This window comes from Halichoeres trimaculatus, unplaced genomic scaffold (genome assembly GCF_033239565.1).
Source record: "Halichoeres trimaculatus isolate MK-OKI-2021-1 unplaced genomic scaffold, fHalTri1.1 fHalTri1_scaffold_14, whole genome shotgun sequence".
NCBI classification, from domain to species: domain Eukaryota; kingdom Metazoa; phylum Chordata; class Actinopteri; order Labriformes; family Labridae; genus Halichoeres; species Halichoeres trimaculatus.
The window spans coordinates 11,357,003-11,374,885 of NW_027437192.1; the positions used below are offsets into that span (position 1 = coordinate 11,357,003).

General features: G+C 41.4%; 1 protein-coding gene across 3 annotated transcripts; it reads right to left on the reverse strand.

The window, feature by feature from the left end:
- Positions 1-2,014: 2,014 nt before the first annotated feature.
- On the reverse strand, positions 2,015-16,611 carry trim46b (tripartite motif containing 46b). 3 transcript variants are annotated; one of them, XM_074686959.1, is made up of 12 exons: positions 16,182-16,611; positions 12,688-12,949; positions 12,358-12,547; positions 11,672-11,870; positions 10,961-11,107; positions 10,135-10,230; positions 9,291-9,544; positions 8,302-8,423; positions 7,414-7,752; positions 5,648-5,877; positions 4,005-4,072; positions 2,015-3,840 (listed from the first exon to the last, which is right to left on the reverse strand). In XM_074686959.1, the coding sequence occupies exons 1-12, from the start codon at positions 16,260-16,262 to the stop codon at positions 3,393-3,395; spliced, it is 2,436 nt and encodes an 811-aa protein (XP_074543060.1). In that variant the 5' UTR covers positions 16,263-16,611; the 3' UTR covers positions 2,015-3,392. The 3 variants fall into 3 exon arrangements, with proteins under 3 accessions (XP_074543060.1, XP_074543061.1, XP_074543058.1); XM_074686960.1 differs by lacking the exon at positions 16,182-16,611 and adding an exon at positions 15,343-15,752; XM_074686957.1 differs by having other exon boundaries at positions 2,016-3,840; positions 16,170-16,610.
- Between the last annotated feature and the right edge of the window lie 1,272 nt (positions 16,612-17,883).

Genomic DNA, 17,883 nt, shown 5'->3' on the forward strand with positions numbered 1-17,883 from the left:
AGTAGAATGAAGCTAATAGTGATAAAGCAGGGGTTAAAACACAGGCTAAGCTTAAGAGTCCTTCAATAAAATGATGGCTACATTTTCTCTGTTTGGTGAGGTTGTAGTTGGTAGATGAGCACTGGTAGAACATAGCCAGGACTCACTCATTTTAAGCTCGAGAGCCCTGGGCTGTGAGTAACACTTAACAGGTTGTCTGCTTACCTTCGGTGCATTAACCTACAGTACAAAGCAAGTTTACAGTCTGCTTGTTGTCACCATAGACAGTAAAAAAAAAAAAGTGGACATCCACTTGCTCGGCTCGAAGTAGGGTCTCCACAAAAACTGCCCCCCCCCCGGTGGCTGGCTGCAGTATAAGTTAAAAAATCTGGCTTTCCAGCCATTCCAGATGGGCTGTGGTCATACTTTAACAAATTAATACACCTTGTAGAAATGTTTCTCACGTCCGATTGTTGTGGTGATTTGAAGATATCATTTGGCTGTCTTGTATTCAAGTCCTCTTTTTTTCTGAAAAGTTTCGTTTTCATTAGTTATACAATGTTAAAAACGAGGCTTTGCGTAACGTTTAAAGAAGATTGACAGCTGCTGTTCTCGTGTATTTTTCCGGGAATGTATAATATGTAGGGAGGTAGAGTCAAGAAATGATTAGACTCTTGAAAGAAAAAACATAATTATCATTTGTCACCCAGCTCCACTCAGATTCTCCCAGAATCCCTCATCGTCTCTACTGCGCAGACTCTGGCTGCAATTGCTGCCAATGGCTGCGCCTGTGATGGGGGTATTTTGGCTTCAAAACCGCATAATGGTAAATGACGGAGCCACGCTGTCCACTCTATATACAGTCTATGGTTGTCACGTTTCAAAAAAACGGCACTATGTAACAATAGATAAATAAATTACCTTGTTGCTTTGCATCCTGGGGAAAGTTTTCTTAAACAAAGCAAGATAGTGTTAAAAAGACAACTAGATCTCCATTCAGTTGCTTCCTTAACAAATGCACACAAGAGTCACGTCTTTTTGACAGTGGATGACAGTGCACATAGGCAACAGAGTCTTTATTCAGGAAAAACATTAGCAATTCCAGATGCTCTTCACAATGCCTTCAATATTGTATACTTAATGAAAAATATTAAGTTGTAAATGCTGATTTCAGTCATTTTATCTTAAGCAGTTTATGTTCACATAGATATTTGTGGCATGAGTACAAAGAAAATGTGTTTATTTGATATGCATTTCACAAAATCTAAAAGTCTGGCATAAAAGAGTGGGAAGTTAACTGCAGCTGATACCTGCTTTCTCTTTCAAAGGTATTATTTAAGCCATAAGCAGGTTTCATCCTGTTCCTGTTATATAGTATGTAAGGTCACAAAGCTTAGATCACATCTGTAGTTTGATTTACTGGCTCCTATGCACAAATGTGTAAAAAGCGATTTGGCAGTGATCTGCACTCTCCGAAACTTGGCATGAATTGTGTGCTTTCACTTTAAGATAGATGTCCAGAAAAGCCACCATCTGTAAAGGTTTGTGTGTGTTTATAGTACGTAGTTATTTATTATCATGGCTATCAGTGATGCAAGTCCAAGAGTACAAGGAGATGGATGTGAGTAAAAAAAGAAACTGTGCTGTTCAATGGGAACCTTTTAACAAAAAAGGCAGGTGATGTATATTTTAAGGATCCATAAAAGTAAAATATCCATAACAGTAAATCTGTAGTTGAAGTAGGAGGCTTGGAAAATGATGCCATTTCTTCCTTTTTCCAATTTTTTAGCTGCACACTTCAAAATCTATGCCTGCCAATATCCCATAATGAAGGACAACTTGTGTAGGAAATGGGTCCAAAAACTCCTCACATAAAAGTCTGACCATTACAATAGAGCTCTGTGAGACGAAAGGCAGCTCGGGCGTGCTCTGCTATGCATTGCTGCCCCCTAGCGGTAAAACAACAGTAAAGACCTGGTAACAATGAGCAGTTGAAAAACTGTCTGAAGCACAACTCAAACAGAACAGAACAAAATGAAACAGAAGGTGTTTATTGTAATTTAAACAATTTGCATTTATTCAGTATTCATTTCTTTGATCCACTTTTCTTTTGCAAACATTCTGCCAGCAGGTGAAGTTTACATGAATCTAATCTGCTAATCGTTTCATTACAAGCACTGCTCATTAACTTACAATCAAGCAAGGTTTGAAAAAAAAAAACTACTGTTTGCATGAGAAAACAACTTTTTCTAACAGCCAATGAATCAATGCTGTTATCAGTCGAACCACACACGTACCCATGCACAAAGGGAAGTAAACACACACACACGCACACAAACTCACACACCCATCAGACTCATGTATTTGAAATACTAAGTAGCACAAACAGAACTGCAGAGCAGAAACTAGTGATTAGCTGTGCCGCAGAGGTATAATTGGAGCTTGTAATTACAGTATTGCCTCATTGTTCCTCTCTACCTCTAATTTACCACATTTACATCCCAGAAAACAATAACTTTGGTTGGGATCATAATGTGTAAATTACGGAAAGTGTTCACAGACAGAAAACAAATCTGTATAGTTAAACACAAGTTCAGCTATAGAAGAAATTAAAGCTCCCATGAGTTTTTTTTTCTTGCCAGACTGTTCAAATCAAATATTGGTGGCTCTGCGTGACCTACAAATGCAAACCAGACTATCAGTGAAAAGACTGATATTTCCTGTATACTCATTTTTTATGCAAATAACCTTTCAGATAAGGTACTCTTTAAGTTAGGCAAGTAACAGCAAAGATTCACTGTTATTGATATGTTTGCCTGTTAAAAGCCAGCCAGGCTGGATTTTCAGTCAGAAAACACTTCTCACACATGTACAGGACATTGTCAGCAAAGAGACTGGTGGTCCCACTTTGTCCACAGGGGGGCGCCAAAAATCAAGGCAAAATGAAAGAACTTCAAAGGAGCTTTATATATTTACGGTTTCTTCTTCTTTTTTCCTCACATAATGATCATATCTTTTAAATGTCAGCGATGTTAAGTTTTAAGCATGAAGGACATAAAAGACAAAAAGCGTCTACAGGAAAGACAACATTGTCTGGTGCTCAATCTACATTAGCTTTATAAACGTATGCAATTCAGCGTGGCTACAAGTGCAAGCGTCAACAATAGAATTACATATAAAGTGCTGGATGTACCAGACACTACTTAAGCAAAAAGTCTTGCAAAACTGCATATAACAAAAATGTAAAAAACTTAATTACATTGCATATTTGTTGCTATAGAAACATTTTCTCGTATAAAGAAAATGAAATACAAAACAAAATCGCTGAGATATCTAACTTTTCGCTCTAGCTGAGTAAATACATCACAATTACCAATTACATTCCAAATTACCGCGTGAGCTCTGATCAGCCTTCAGTTGTTGTTGTTTAAATTTGAGACGCGTGGTTGAATGGTCACCCTCCTTACCGGAGTCTGATCCGCATTGCGATTGGCTACCAGCTCCTGCAGCTGTAGAGCCCCTCCACCAATAAAACAGAAAGCAGGGCACACAGGGCCAGAACAATCCACGTGACCCTCCCACAAAGGTCGCAGAGAGTGGGCATCATAAAAGGTGACCCGGCCCTTCTCAAAGTCCAGGCTCACGCCAAGCCGCGGCGGCAGCGGGTAGGTGACACCTGTTGGCGAGGAGGGGCCGTTGCTGATGGGGTCCCGGGCGCCGTTGCCGTGGTTGTTGTTGTTGTGGTGGTAGCTGTGCTGCGGCAGGTAAATCTTTCCCATTCCCATAGTGAGGAAGCAGAAGGGTGGAGCAGAGTCCATGGCGTCTTCTGCACCGCTGTCATGACCACTGTCTGGGTCATAGCTGAGGGAGGAGCAGAGTGTGAAAAAGAGCAATGAGTCATCTTTTTCTTTTTCTTTACTACCATCTAGATTCATAGGTACAGTGCTTTCTCATCATCTTCCTCGGTTCTGCTTTTTCTCTTAGTTTTGTCTATCAATTTGTGATGTCATGAAGCAGCAGCTCACCGTGGACTCGCCATGTCTTGTGGAAGGTGAAACCACTCCTGCAGTTTGGATTCCAAACCGACTCCAACCTTTGAAGAAGAAGACAGCAAAAAGAGAGGTCACTCATTTAACATCTCTCTTGTTAAAAGTCTTCACATCAGCAGCTTGTTAAGTTCTCTTTTATCCCATTTACATACATTTCCCATGAAGCCAGAATAAATACTCTAACTAGTCTTTGTATGAGGTGGCCAGGTATATAATTATGACTACATTTGCATGAATTAGTTTTGGTTTGTTATTCAAAAGATTTACAAGAGATCTCCTAACAGAGAGACAGAGATTGTTTTGACTTTTTCTTTAGACTCCTTTTGTATGATTTTGCAGAATCTCAGTCAAAATATGGTTGCTGTTTTGCTTTTGTTACCAAGGTGACATCAACTGACCAATCAGATCAAACCATGCCCCATACAGTCATAATAACATAATTATCAGTTATTGAGAAGCTGCATCCTCTGGTGCTGAAAAATACAGCCGTAACTAAACACAGCTCGTTGAATGTTGACTTCAGGCTGGCTCCAAAAGCCAAGGATGCCCCATTAGGTCCTGTGCTAAAAAGACATGTTTTAAAGCAGACTAACATGTTTACATCCTTGTACAACGAAAAAATGTGTTGTGGTTTCGAGCTCATTTGAAACAAAAGTGGTGGTTGAATCTTTTTCATAGCTCAACCACTTTAGTTCACTTAAGGCCAAGATCTGGGCATACATTTGCACATTTATGGACTTGGCTGAGTTGGCTGACAGGTAGACGTGTAGCAGCTGTTTGCTAGTTTCCAGATTTGTAAGAAGTTAGATGGGGACAGCTTTCCCAATATGGCATCTACCATTGTTGGTTTAAGGACTCAGTCCACTCTGAATTCCATGGGTGTTGTCACTGAGGCTGCATCCACTTTTTCGGTAAAAAAATGGTCTAAAAAATGGTTGTTAACTATTTATTTGACTTTAATCGTACTTTCCAGTCTTTAATTAAAACACAACAACTGAATATTACACATAACTAGAAAAGCACTCAGAAAAGCGCAGACCTCCAACAAACATATTGTGATTCTCACACAACACTTTAGTCCTACTTTAATGTTATACTTCCTTTCAGCAGACTGTCTGCTACAATTTGGTGTTAGATGCAGGTTTGTACCATAATTTGTTACATGACAGTGTTGAAAATTATGATTCAGTACACATTTCATATTCTGGATCTAAGTATCCAGAATATTGCCAGGATGTGCATCTAATTACTTCATCTGTCACAAATTATAGTGACCTTGTCTTGTATTGTTTTGCAAAGTAATCGGACCATTTATAGTGGAGTTATGTGCACACATGGTGAAAACGGCCCTATCTCACAATGACAAAGAATCCTTTAAAAAAATCCTGGGTCCAGACAGTGCTCTGGATCACCACCAAAATTTAATTACTTCTTCCTTATCCCATTTTGAACATTTCCTGAAAATTTCATGAAGATCTGTTCATAACTTCTTGAGTTATGTTGTTCACGGACAAGCAAACAGGATAACTCTCCCAAAAACATGACCTCCTTGGTGGAGGTAACAATACCCAAATCTGAATAGTTCTTTCGATGAAATTTGTAAAGTAGTATATTCTTACTTTCACCAGGTAAGACCCCGGTTCCACTGAGCATGCCCAGTAGTGCCTTCCTTGTGTTATAGCAACATCTCCAACCAAGAGATCCGAGGTCAGGTGGCAGGAAGTTAGAGCATGGTCTGCAGCTTGCAGCAGGGAGAGACCAGGCACACTGCGAGCACAACGCTGCTCTTTACTGACCACCAGCCGGTCAGCATGGAGACCCCAGCGAGAGTCCAGGTAGAAGTTGAGCACTGTAAGGAGAGGAGAAGAGGAGAAAGAGCAGAGGAAAGAAGGAAGGAGAAGATATGAGGAAAGACAAAGAGACAGGTGCATTCAAAAAGACATAAAAGGGTTTAAAGAAGTGAGAGGATAAGTTTGGGAGGCAGCAGATTTACAGTCAGAAAGCAGCTTGGACAAGAGAAATGAGGAGAATACAAATAGAGAGGAGAGACTATGGGGAATAGAGAGCAAGCATGCGCCTCCTCTCACCAGCACTGGCATAGAATAAGGGACACTGATCCATAAACTGATGAGTCAGGGATAAAAATACAGAAGGTATCACAAAGAAGCTCTGTCTGTGGGGAGTGCAGATTCTTTCCAAAGGAAGTACATAATACAGGGAGAACATATGTAACAGCAGAAGGGAAAAAACAGCCTACAGGGACACAAGGAATCCACCAATCACTGGACTCGGACAGTTGAAAGCCCTGGATCTGAGTCCGATCCATGTTGTTAAGCCTCAGGTCTTAACAAACTGCAAACCTCATCAGCATTCACACGAATGTCATTAAAGAGCAGGAGGCAGAGGGGGTCATGGGTGTTGAGATGGGATGCATGGGATGACCGCAAAGTAAAAGAGATTATTATGTTCCATGGAGGCTCGGAGAAGTGGTCAAGAGATGAGAATGCACTTCTTACGTTCCGTAGGAGGCATGAAGGTTGGCGGCGTTGAAGTAGCGCGGAAGAGGATGACAAGTGCAAAGCTGTGAAATGGGGATAAAATGCGAGAGGAAGATGCAGAATCGGAAGAGGGGGAAAGTGAGGATGTGTTGAAAGTGGAAGAGGTGAAAAAAATTAGAAAAAGGAAGATGGGAACGGGTAGAAAGAAAAAATAAATGAATTATTAAGTGCAGACCATGGCAACATTCCTATGCTTGTACTGTAACTAAGAAAAATAGATGTGAGGAGACGATGAACAGCAGGTAACTGGATTTTTTCACTGGTTGATGTAGCGTATCTTAAACATACATTAAGCATATATTACACCCTTCTGTTAAATGCTAATATGTGACATAAAGTGTAAGTTCTAGGTTCAGTTTCCAAAATGATGAAACCAGATATTATTATTCAGTCCTTAAAGCAGTTGTTGGTTAGACTCCAATGCTTACGAAGGCTCTCCAATAACCTTTTTTGACAGATTTTCAGCATGTTAAGGTCAGAAAAAACAAGTGTCTGAGTTTTCTCCATTTTAAGGTGTTTCACATGGATCAGTTCTGGGCCTTTTAACATTCATCATTTGGCTCAATATCACAGTCTCTTTCTTAAAGGACTTTAATTTACAGCTATATGCAGATGATATAATTGTATACCACTATCTATCGATAAACTTCTGTCTTATAATCCTCTCCAGAACATACTTAATGGCCCTTAACTGATGCGTAACACACAAAGAAAAAAAACATATTTTTGTTCTAGGGCTGGACATGGTTATTTTACTATACCCTATGACTATAATACCTTTAACGTTTTACCTAGTCAGAATTAGTTAGCACCTCTGCATTTCTCACCTGGTGCTGGCGGCGTGTGCAGGTACACCTCCTCACTGTACTCCCCATAGCCCGCCTTGTTGCAGCCTCTCACCCGCAGCACATACACGCTGTCCATCTCCAGCCTGTCAATCACAGCGCTGCTCCCACTCACTTCATCCAGTCGCTGCCAGCCCCAACGGGCAGCTGCCAGTCCTCCTCTGATCCCACCTCTAGACGCCCCACCTGGAACCACACCTCGGCGGCGGTACTCAACAGAGAAGTGCCAGGCGGGGGCAGATTCTGGAGGGAGTCGCCAGCAGAGGAAAAGCTGGTCATAGGCTAGGGTACGCTGGGTGTCGATCACTGGAGCCTGGGGAGCTGGAGTGGTTAAACCCAAGGTTTACAAACTGAGGTCAAATCATGAAAATTAGAATAAGTACAGTGCTTTCTCCACATTAAAATTGTAACTTACTATGAGTATTCAGGTTCATCATATTATTATACACACTATTAAGCATAAAAACAGAGCCATGCAGAAATGCTTTACACCTGTATTCTTCTTCATAGCCAGTAGGGGGCGAGCTCAGCAGTTAGAGCCTTCTGATTGTAAGGATATGAATGAGAAAATACCAACTTTTCATGGCCTTACACCTAGTTTAGCATTTTCTCTAACATATACCAGGCTCTCAGTTGGTAGGTTTGTGAGCTTTTTGTAAATTAAGAGTAAAACTGATAATAAAGTAGGGTATGCTCTTGACATGGCAACCTGGGAGTGATGGTTTGCTCTTAACAGAACAGAGATAGTTGTATGTTATGGTTATGTCTTTATAAGTAAGAAAGTCATCAAACAGATTCTGTCTTCTTGTCTTTTTCACCTTTTCTTTTCACCATCATCCCCACCCTTCTCCCTTCCTCCTTCCATCTCACCTTGGATGAAGTTCAAATCCGTCAGGAGTTTGAGTTCTTTGGAGACGTCCAGCTGGAAGTGTCTGAAGGACGGATCAGCAGCCAGAGTGAAATGCTGCAGATTCTCAATCGCTTTGCACAACCTGGTGGAGTAAAAACAGAGGGAGTAGTGTTGGAGGAGTCTAGGAGGAGACATTTTTGCTTAAAACACCCACTGATATGAAAGGATGGGTCGACAGAGTGATGAAGGGAGAGGCGTCTGATATGTTCTGAGAGATACGGCTGGTGCCATGCGGTATGTTTCTTATTAGAGTGATTGAAGACGTGTTATTTTTAATTCCTGGGGGATTATTTCCAGCTGTGGATTGATACTTAGTAGTGTGGAGTAGTTGACTTAAAACAAGCAACAGGGCTCACTGACTTTGTACTAGATGATTTTGAAAGTAAGCTAAAGAAGCAGATGTGGCTCAGAGGTAGAGCGGTCATCCACTCAGGAATGAAAGTCACTACACTTTTTTGTGAATGAATGTATGTCAATAGATGAACAATCATCCGCACATCATTAAGAATGTAAAGATAAACAATAAGATGCAAGTAGAACTATAGAAGTGCATACATTTAGTATTTAGTCTGCAGAAAATGAAGTTAAAACAGGCTTTGGCTACTTGTTGAAAGCCCCACTTCATGGTTAGTTTTGGTCTTTTTATGAGATTTGTTGACCGTACAAAAACAGTATTATTTGAGTATTATTTCACAACCTAGTTCTGCCAAACTCTGTTACAAAAGTGGCATCTTTCACTTGCTTGGAGCAAATAAATTTGTCATTCTTGCCAGCATCCCTTTGTTGTGGAGGCGTTTACAGTTTACTGATTTTCTTATTTGGCAGCTGTAGAAATGTTAGTTGTGAGCATACCTGTTCTCATAATAAAGTAAAGTAAACATAGACACAATCTAAGGTCTGTTCAACCAAAAGCCATGCAGTTGCAGAGATGGACAAACAAACACCAAACCTGTTATGTGTCTGGCGAGCAGCCTGCACAAAACATGGCTGGTCCGTTTCCTTCAGCAGCTCCTGGGTAAACGCCATGAGTCCCGCGTGTTCCATCAAGCTCCGACGCTCCGCCACTTGAGCGGCCAACGCCTCCCCTCTTTTCTGACGCGCTGACTCCAGAGCCGTGGTGAGGGAAGCATGGCGTTCGGCCAGAGCAGCCGTCAGATCCCTGATGCTCTGGGCCAGCTGCTCTCTGGCCGACACACTGTTTACCTGGTGAGGGAAACACAAAGATACAGGGTTTAAGCATTTAATGACACACAGGTGTGCTACTTGACACATTGTAACATGTGTTTAGAGTAGTCATAAACATGAATGAACAAAAAGATTCTTAATACAGGAGTAATATTAGACACAAAAATGTATTATAGGCAAAGTAGCACAATATGATTAAAAAACAAAAAAACAATGCTGCTATTTTTTAAAAGTCATCATTATTTTCTTACGGTCAAAAACGAACAAATCATTGAATCTTTCAGATCTCTCCACCTATAGCCGAAGACTTATGGTTTACAACATGAGGTGCACTGACTGTTTGCTACAATGAAAATAACAATGTATTTTACAAGCAATAGCACTAGGATTTTATTTTAGCAATATTATTAATACACAGCTTATAAATAGTGGCTGTGAATTGCTGCTATCAGTATCCACAAAGCGTGGGTGGACAGAAGCTGGCAGACTTTATCTGCCACTCACAAATCAACCATCAGGGATCCCAAACAGTTTTTGGTGGTATTAAGCTGCCAGCCTGTGTCGTTTCCATGCCGAACAACATTTTGTCAGCTCAAAGTATTAATCACCTCCGTCTGTGTGATGGAACTCTCCAGCTGGGTAATCTGGCTGAGGACTGTGTCCTGGTTGGACAGAATGTAGTTCATCTCCTTTGTAATCTTCTCCTGTCAAAGACAAAGCAAAACCACATCATTCACCCAACAGATCACACACCGGGCGGCTTAATTTGTGCACAGAGCCTGTTCTATAACCTCTTAATGTTGATGTGTGTTGGAAGACATTTTTTTTACCAAATTCACCATTTAAATGTACAGTCTTTTCCATATCAAACAATTTTAAAATAGTTAAAAGCTGTAATAATAACCAGTTCAATCATGAGCATTCATCAGACCACTGCCTTCCAGTCTTCGTCACATTTTTAATTATATTCATCTATTTAAATGATTAAAGCTCCTGCAAAGCATTTTGGTTTATGCAGGTTTTGGCACCACCTGTGGTCAAAGAGTTATAGCTCCACATCTCTTTGCTGATCTCGTCTTGTACGTGTAAAACAAGGCTGTTTCTAACTGAACAGGCTATCTTCTGTCAGTCAAAAGTGTCACCCAAAGTGAGTTTCTGCTGTGGATAAAGCTTTTTCATGTGAGATATCATCTCATCAGAGACCTCCTCAGCAGCAGCTGTTACACACTTCAAAAATAACTAACCTTGTTGCTGATGGTCTGGTTTTCTTTAGTAGGTCATAAAGAGGCATCAGTATTCATCCCAATCTGTTTCATCACTCACTAGAAACTCTTACAGCAGCTTTAAACTGTGTTCCTGTAAGTTACCCGAGGAATGAAACCCTTAATTTTGCAGGACACTTTGTAATAGACCATGCCAGACTTAGAGGGGTACCTTCAGAGCCTGGTAGGCCTGGGCCACAGGGAGGATCTTGTGTCCGGTGTGGAGGCGGCGAAGTTTGCAGAGAGGACAGAGCAGCCGCTGACACGTCCGACAGTAGAACTGAAGTTTCTCCTGGTCGTGCTCTGGACAGGTCAGAACCTGGAGACATGAGACAAGTCCAAGACTTTTATTTTTAGCACAAATTACCTCTGCCATTCACTTTGTTTGAACAATCAATAAATAGATCTTAGATCACTTTAACGTGGATATAGGATTACAGTAAAATTCAGTATATTTTACACACAAAGGTAGTGCATTGTTTTGTTAGAGTTCCTGATTACTTTAAAAGGCAGTACTAATGCACTAATGCATGCAATGATTTTGTCCTATTATCAAGAATGGCTGCTTCAAATCAGTCGCCCTTTGAGAGTTTGATAAATTCAAGTGGATCGAATTAAATTTTCCCAAAGCTTCACTGATCAGCTGAAAGATATGAACCACTTCAGTGTTTCCAGAAGTGAAAAATCTTCCTCATTCAGGAATTAACATATGTATCGCTCGATTCAGTCAGCTCTCTTAATCAGTACAGGGATACATTCAGGGATTTAGAGCATTTTGAAAATCTGCACACATTCAGTATGGCAATCCAACACTGTTACTTTAAATTCAGGTTTGAAATATCTGAGAGCTTAATACCTCTTTTTTACAAACCCAGTATCTCACCTTTGGTCTGAAGTTGAGTGTGGGCAGGATATGTTCGTGTTGGGCCCGTGGTGTCCCCCATGGATGGTACAGCTTAAAACACTCGTTACAGAAATTGGACCTGCAGTCAGCGCAGCCTTTAGTGGCCTCCAGAGTATGAGGCGGTTTACAGAACTGACACATGACGGCCACACTGCCCAGGCTCACTGTGTGTCTGTACCTGGAGAAGGGAAAGAAATAAAACGGATTAGACTTCTGATTGTACAGCTTCTTTTATTGATCTTTTGAGCAAATAATTAAATAACCAACAATTACCAATAAAAATATCCTTTGAAGATGCAAAACTACTATTAATACAGGGAGATTTTTACCAAATCCAGATTAACATTGTGGAAACTTAGAGATCTCACTCTAAGACATTTAGATGTGTTGAACTGGTAATTAAGTAGCTACTACAGCAAGCACACAGTCAGCCATGACAGCTACAGTGTCAGTGCACGCTCTGCAGGATTCTTCAACAGCTCAGCTGCTGCTGAATAATTACAGCCAGCCCTGGAAATGATCCCACACCTTCTGTTTTTTAGGTCAGAGTCATCCAGACACTGAATGGAAGTATCACTGTGTGTAATTTAATTTGCACCTACCTCTGCATGCTTGACTGTATTCAGTTTAGCATTTATGCATCTCTGGGTGTGTGTTGCACCAACCTCTCCACTATCCGCTCTAAGGTAAGGTTGCGCAGACAGTCAGTGAGGCCCTTTTCTCCCAGCTCTACATCTCTGCCGCAGGGCACACAGGGGAACAGCATTACCAGTGGTGGGCCTTCCTTGCGGCGTCGCCCTGGATACGACCCATATCCTGGAGACCGGGGCATGGACGGGGAAGGCGGGTGGGGACCTTAAACCAAGAAGAGAAACCAGAGATGAGCAGATGGAGAGAGAAATAAGTGGTGGATGAACAGTTTTCCAGATAGCATAAATATTGATTGTGTTATATCCCCTTTCTCTCTTTCAAATTTTCAAAGAGGTGCTTCATACCTGCCCGCAACACCCGGTCAATAGGTCTCTGCTCATGTTTGGGTGTAGGCCTCCGGGCCTGACGGGGTGAGCGCATGTTGGGTGTAGATGCTGGGGAGTTTGGCTCTGGGGGAAGCTCTGGCGGTGGGTAGCCATTCACCACCAGGACCTCGGAGGCACACAAGAGGCAGACGCTGTGCTGACATGGCAGGACCACGGGCTGTTTGACGATGTCTTTACACACAGAGCAGTGCAGCTCTCGCTCCAGGCTCTTCATGTTAGACTGTCAGAAGAAAGGCTTTGATTTTATTCTTTTCACACCAACACAGTACTTCTCAGACCTTCTTTTAGATGCCAGAGATGCTTTATTACTATTCCTCTCTTCCCAGGACCACTTCGAAAATCCAGTACTGGGTTTCTGCTTGATCTGATTGCCTCTGTGATACTGGTACGATGGAAAACTAAACATAGAGAATAGTGTTGCATGGCTGCTAACACCAGCCCCATCAGCTGACAGTTGATGACATACTCACATTTAATTGGCAAATAGGATTTTCCTGCTTCCCCTGCAAACCATTTGGCAACCCACCATCCTCCCAGCTCCTCCTTTCATGCTTTGACTGATTTTTCCAGCATCATATGCATAGTCACTGTTATTGTTTCAACTCTGAGGGCCTTTGCTGCTGCTCCCCCTTCCTTGGCTTTTGATGTTTGGGAGGTGTGCTCTCCCCACCTTGGGTTTGGAATCCCACATAGGCATGTGGAAAGGCAGGGAGCTCTACTTACAGAGCTATACCACCAAATTTAATCTTTTAAATGCAAATATAAGAGTATTTTGATGAGAGTGGTCCTGACTGAAATGGGGGAAAAATGCTTAGCGTTTCGCCAGCTTTGAATTGTATAAACATCTTTCCTAATACAACACAGTTTTCACTTGATATTGTTGCAAAAACTGACCTGAACATGTTTCATTATCAAACTAATATAGTCATAAGCATACATAACATTACATGATATGTCATTTTAACAGTGACAGAGGCCAAAAATACAACTCAAACACACTTAACACTAAAGAAATGCCACCATATTTCTTAATAAATAAATAAATAAACACATAAAACAAAACCTATTAGCTTTAAAAAATAAAAGAAGAAGACAAAGATTAAAAAGCTAAATATTGTGTAAAGGTGAATCAAAAATGCACAGCATCTTGAATCGGAATCAGGAACTAGTTTCTTGGACAGTAAGCTCACATGATAATAAATCAGACCAGACATCCCAATTACCCAGTTAGCACTTCCTCTCTACATGGCAGTTTGTGAAACTCAGCATTGTGGGCACATTAAAAAGACATCTAGAGAATCAGGCCATAAGAGGGAGATGGGCTGATGGGAAAATCTGTGCCGGACATGCAACTTAGGTCATCAGTCTTGTTAAATATGGATAAAGACCAGGCATCAATTATTCAACCACTGCACAGAGTGCATCTTTCATGGGCAGGCTGCATGTGGGTATGAGCTGTGAACTAGTTTGTTGCATCTATTGAGTCATCACCCGAACTTACTGTAAATGCATAAAACAAGACCTAATGATATCACAAAGCAAAGGCGTTGTAGATTACACACATAATACAATGGTTTGATGGGATTATAATTTATTTATAAGGTTATACTCAGCTGGATCACACATTGTAGATTTGTTTCCTTGTACTCACAGAAAAATAAACCTCTCTGCTACCTTCAGGCTATATAAAGCTGTGGGGGGAGATTTACAGCTGCACCTCTGGAGCAGATAGCATGCTCAGTCCGGCTCAAGGACACAGATTTGACAGAAAAGGACACACCGGCTGTTGCACAAACCTGTGACTCCACAGCTACAGTCAGTCCATCATTATCAAAGTGTCAGGGTAGACTCACATGTCCTGAGACCTGTTTCTTCATCCTTTCTCTCACCCTGCCAGGGTAAAGTGCAGCACACTTTGCAGTTTGGAGATGGTTTCTTTTCTGCTTCATGGATGTCCTTGACTCACATTCTCAACCTCAATTTATTGCGAGGTCAGCAGTCATGGCATCCACATCACTGACACCATGAGTCAACCTCAAAACCAGGAGCAGACAAACTGGCAGACCATGCTGCATTGGGGCTTTGGGACTTTTGTCACTGAGATGAAATGCAGCAACGAGGGAGTTTAGCACAGCACAAAACAAACAGCATCTAAATCACTGAATCAGGAGATGAGACGCCTGCGTTTCTACATTATTTTAGTGGCTAACTGACATAAGCCGTGCAGCTGGATGTTAAACCATACCTGCAAAGTGACACAGCTGTAGGTGAGCTGCCAAAATGAGGCAGAATGAGGTTGCTAGGGGGAAAACTCACTAGGCCCAGATTGGAGCGTTAAATTGAATAATTGGATTGGTTATTATAACCTACTTCCTCCCCCAGTCCCTTTCTCTGTGTCATTCCCCAATGTCAACTCCTGCAATGGCCTGCCTTTCTCTCCTCGTGCAGCATTTAAGCCTTAAGCCCATTGAAATCTCAGGCAACCTGCAGGCTACACTCCTCACAACGACAAGTAGCCCTATTGTATGAATCTCTCATGAATTCTGCGCACTGCTTGTGCTGTGCCCGGCGTGGTGAAGGTGCAAAACAAGCGATGCGACAGCGCATCCTTACCTTCACCTGGAATCTAGGCGCCATGGCAGCAGCAGCAGCAGACTACGTGGAGCTGTATTTCCTGCATCAAGGATCTCTGGAGAAGAGGGGAGGGGCTTGAAGCGTTTTGTCCATCGCGAGCAAACAGCCTTTACGCCGGTAAAATGGGGTCTGCGTGAAGGGCTGTGGTGGCAGGTTAACCATACAGGTGCTAACCCCAGAATACACGTTTTGCTATGCACAGGCAGTCAACCACCATATCGGATTTTTAACCCTCTAACACCCGATGCCACGCACACACACATACTTATTTTCCTCTCGTGCCTCTGCAGCAGCCCTATCCTGCATCTCGTCTCCATGGAAACCACCATCCAGGTAGCCCAAAAAAGAAACGTCCCATTTCAGCATGCACATAAACCAATATGTCACATAAAAATGTTTAAAACACCTCGCATCAAATCAAAGAGAGAGCGCGTGAACAACCACCACTGAAGATTTTAGCACGAGCTGTTGCACCGAGCACCACAGGCAGCATCGAAAAACGGACATCGATTTTTTTTTTTTTTTTTTTTTTTTTTACGACGAGGATTGACACTAACCAGTATTTTATCCAACAGGCAGGTGATATCAAAAAGCACATTTTAATATATGAGCAGAGAAATCAAGTGAAGGCCCCATGTAGGCGACAGACAGACAGAAGTGATGGAGACGTGCTGGTAAATGCTGCTCTCCATTTTAAAATATAATTCAAAATCACAAACTGCAGTCAGTATTTCTCCACATCAGAAATATAAATTTGACACTATGCTACATTCAGCAATACACACACTCGCATCCAGTATACTCACACTGATACGAACCAAAGCTTCCATCGTTGATGTGGCTGTTTTCAAATCCATTTCTGCCATTTTAAGAAGATAGCGTCCTCCTGTTTTCATCATCTGGATATAAATCGTGATGTATCACGGTCATACGCCATTTGAAACATTTTCAGAAAAGATAGACTGACTTAATGGTGAAATTTTTGACGGTTTACCGTGTGGAAATACCACGTTACTGAATTCAAATGAAATTTTAAAAACAGCCTTTCGTTATATTTTTCGGCACGAACCAAAAGAAGCTGCGATAAGCTCCATCGTGAGGATAAAGACACAAATTTCTAGTTTGCTGTCAATGTTTATCCGAGATAAATACTACCAGATGCCTGTAGCTTTTATTTCTCACGTAGACATCCCTCCTCCCAACCTTCTCGTCCCGTACCGGTGTATGGACGCCTTCAAAGGATGTGACTCAACAGCAGGGCCGCAGCTTCGTGTCGTGGAGAGGGGGCCCAAACCCCTCCCTAACCCCAATTATTACTGAAATGCAAGTTAAAGTAATACATCTGTCAAAATGTTGATTTTTCAGTTTGATTAATCACCTGACTGTCAACAGTTACCTTAAAAAATAATCACAAATATAGACTTTTTAAATCTTTAGAATTTAACTCAAAATTGTTTTTTGTTTTTTTGTTTTTTTTTTACTTTTATTAACATGTCAGTGGCCCATTATGTTTACCTTATGTGAATGTATGTCTGATAGAACAGAAAAAAGATAACTTGTTGTAAATTTTCAGCATTATAAGAACTAACCACTATGACAGAAACTAGAAACATTTATTTGGAATTAACCGATAACTTTAAAGAGGGGTATTGTCCCTTCTTTAATGGTTTATACTTAGAGTGTAGCTTTACATGAATTACAGATCTTGTGTGTGTGTGTGTGTGTGTGTGTGTGTGTGTGTGTGTGTGTGTGTGTGTGTGTGTGTGTGTGTGTGTGTGTGTGTGTGTGTGTGTGTGTGTGTGTGTGTTTGTTTAGTTCCCACCCTGGTGTTCTGGAAATCCCTTATGTCAAACCTTGTTGATGTACCTTGGTGTTTGAGGCCCACCTCATCAAAATGTCACAAAGATCCTTTTGCCATCATGTTAAGATCTTGTGCTATGCTCCCAGACAGATTCAGAGGCTTCTACAAAATATGAATTTGAAGTAGTTTGGAAATCTGCATTTTTAATGTCATCCTGAAATGCTTTATACTATTTTTTTAAAGTAAGCCCAATTTACCCTTTTAAGTTCCACCTGTGTACCATCTGTCAGCTTGGAGAAGGTCACAGTAAGAGTGGGTAGATATGATTCAAAGGGGGAGAACCGCTGCCTGCCAAAACCCACATTCTTAACCAGCCACGTCTGCACTTTCAGCAAGAAAACACACCTACCCAGCTGCCTTTCATCACTGCTTCAGTGTGTGCATGAGCTTCTTCTAAAACACTGTAGCTAACTGATATCCAGTGCTGCTGTGTTTAGCATGGCAGAGGTTTGCTGTAAAATCTGTGAAGTAAGATGCATAGCAAAATCAGTTTTGGTGTTTCACTATCTGTTTAATTTTGACAACACAAAAAGTCTGATAAGCTGTGTGTAACTAATTTCAATGTTATGTGACTGTGTATGCCAATCTTTACATAACAGAGCAACCTTTCAAAGGGAGCATTTGATTTATGTTCTGAACCCTTTGATTCTTCTTCATCC

What these genes read in the sequence shown, in the direction of transcription:
- trim46b (XM_074686957.1), bottom strand. Translation starts at nt 16,262, where the DNA reads ATGATGAAAACAGGAGGACGCTATCTTCTTAAAATGGCAGAAATGGAT. An exon ending in CACTCAACTTCAGACCAAAG is followed by an intron (nt 11,108 to 11,671) that starts GTGAGATACTGG and finishes TCATGTCTCCAG; the next exon opens with GTTCTGACCTGTCCAGAGCA. An exon ending in GCTCGCCAGACACATAACAG is followed by an intron (nt 8,424 to 9,290) that starts GTTTGGTGTTTG and finishes TTACTCCACCAG; the next exon opens with GTTGTGCAAAGCGATTGAGA.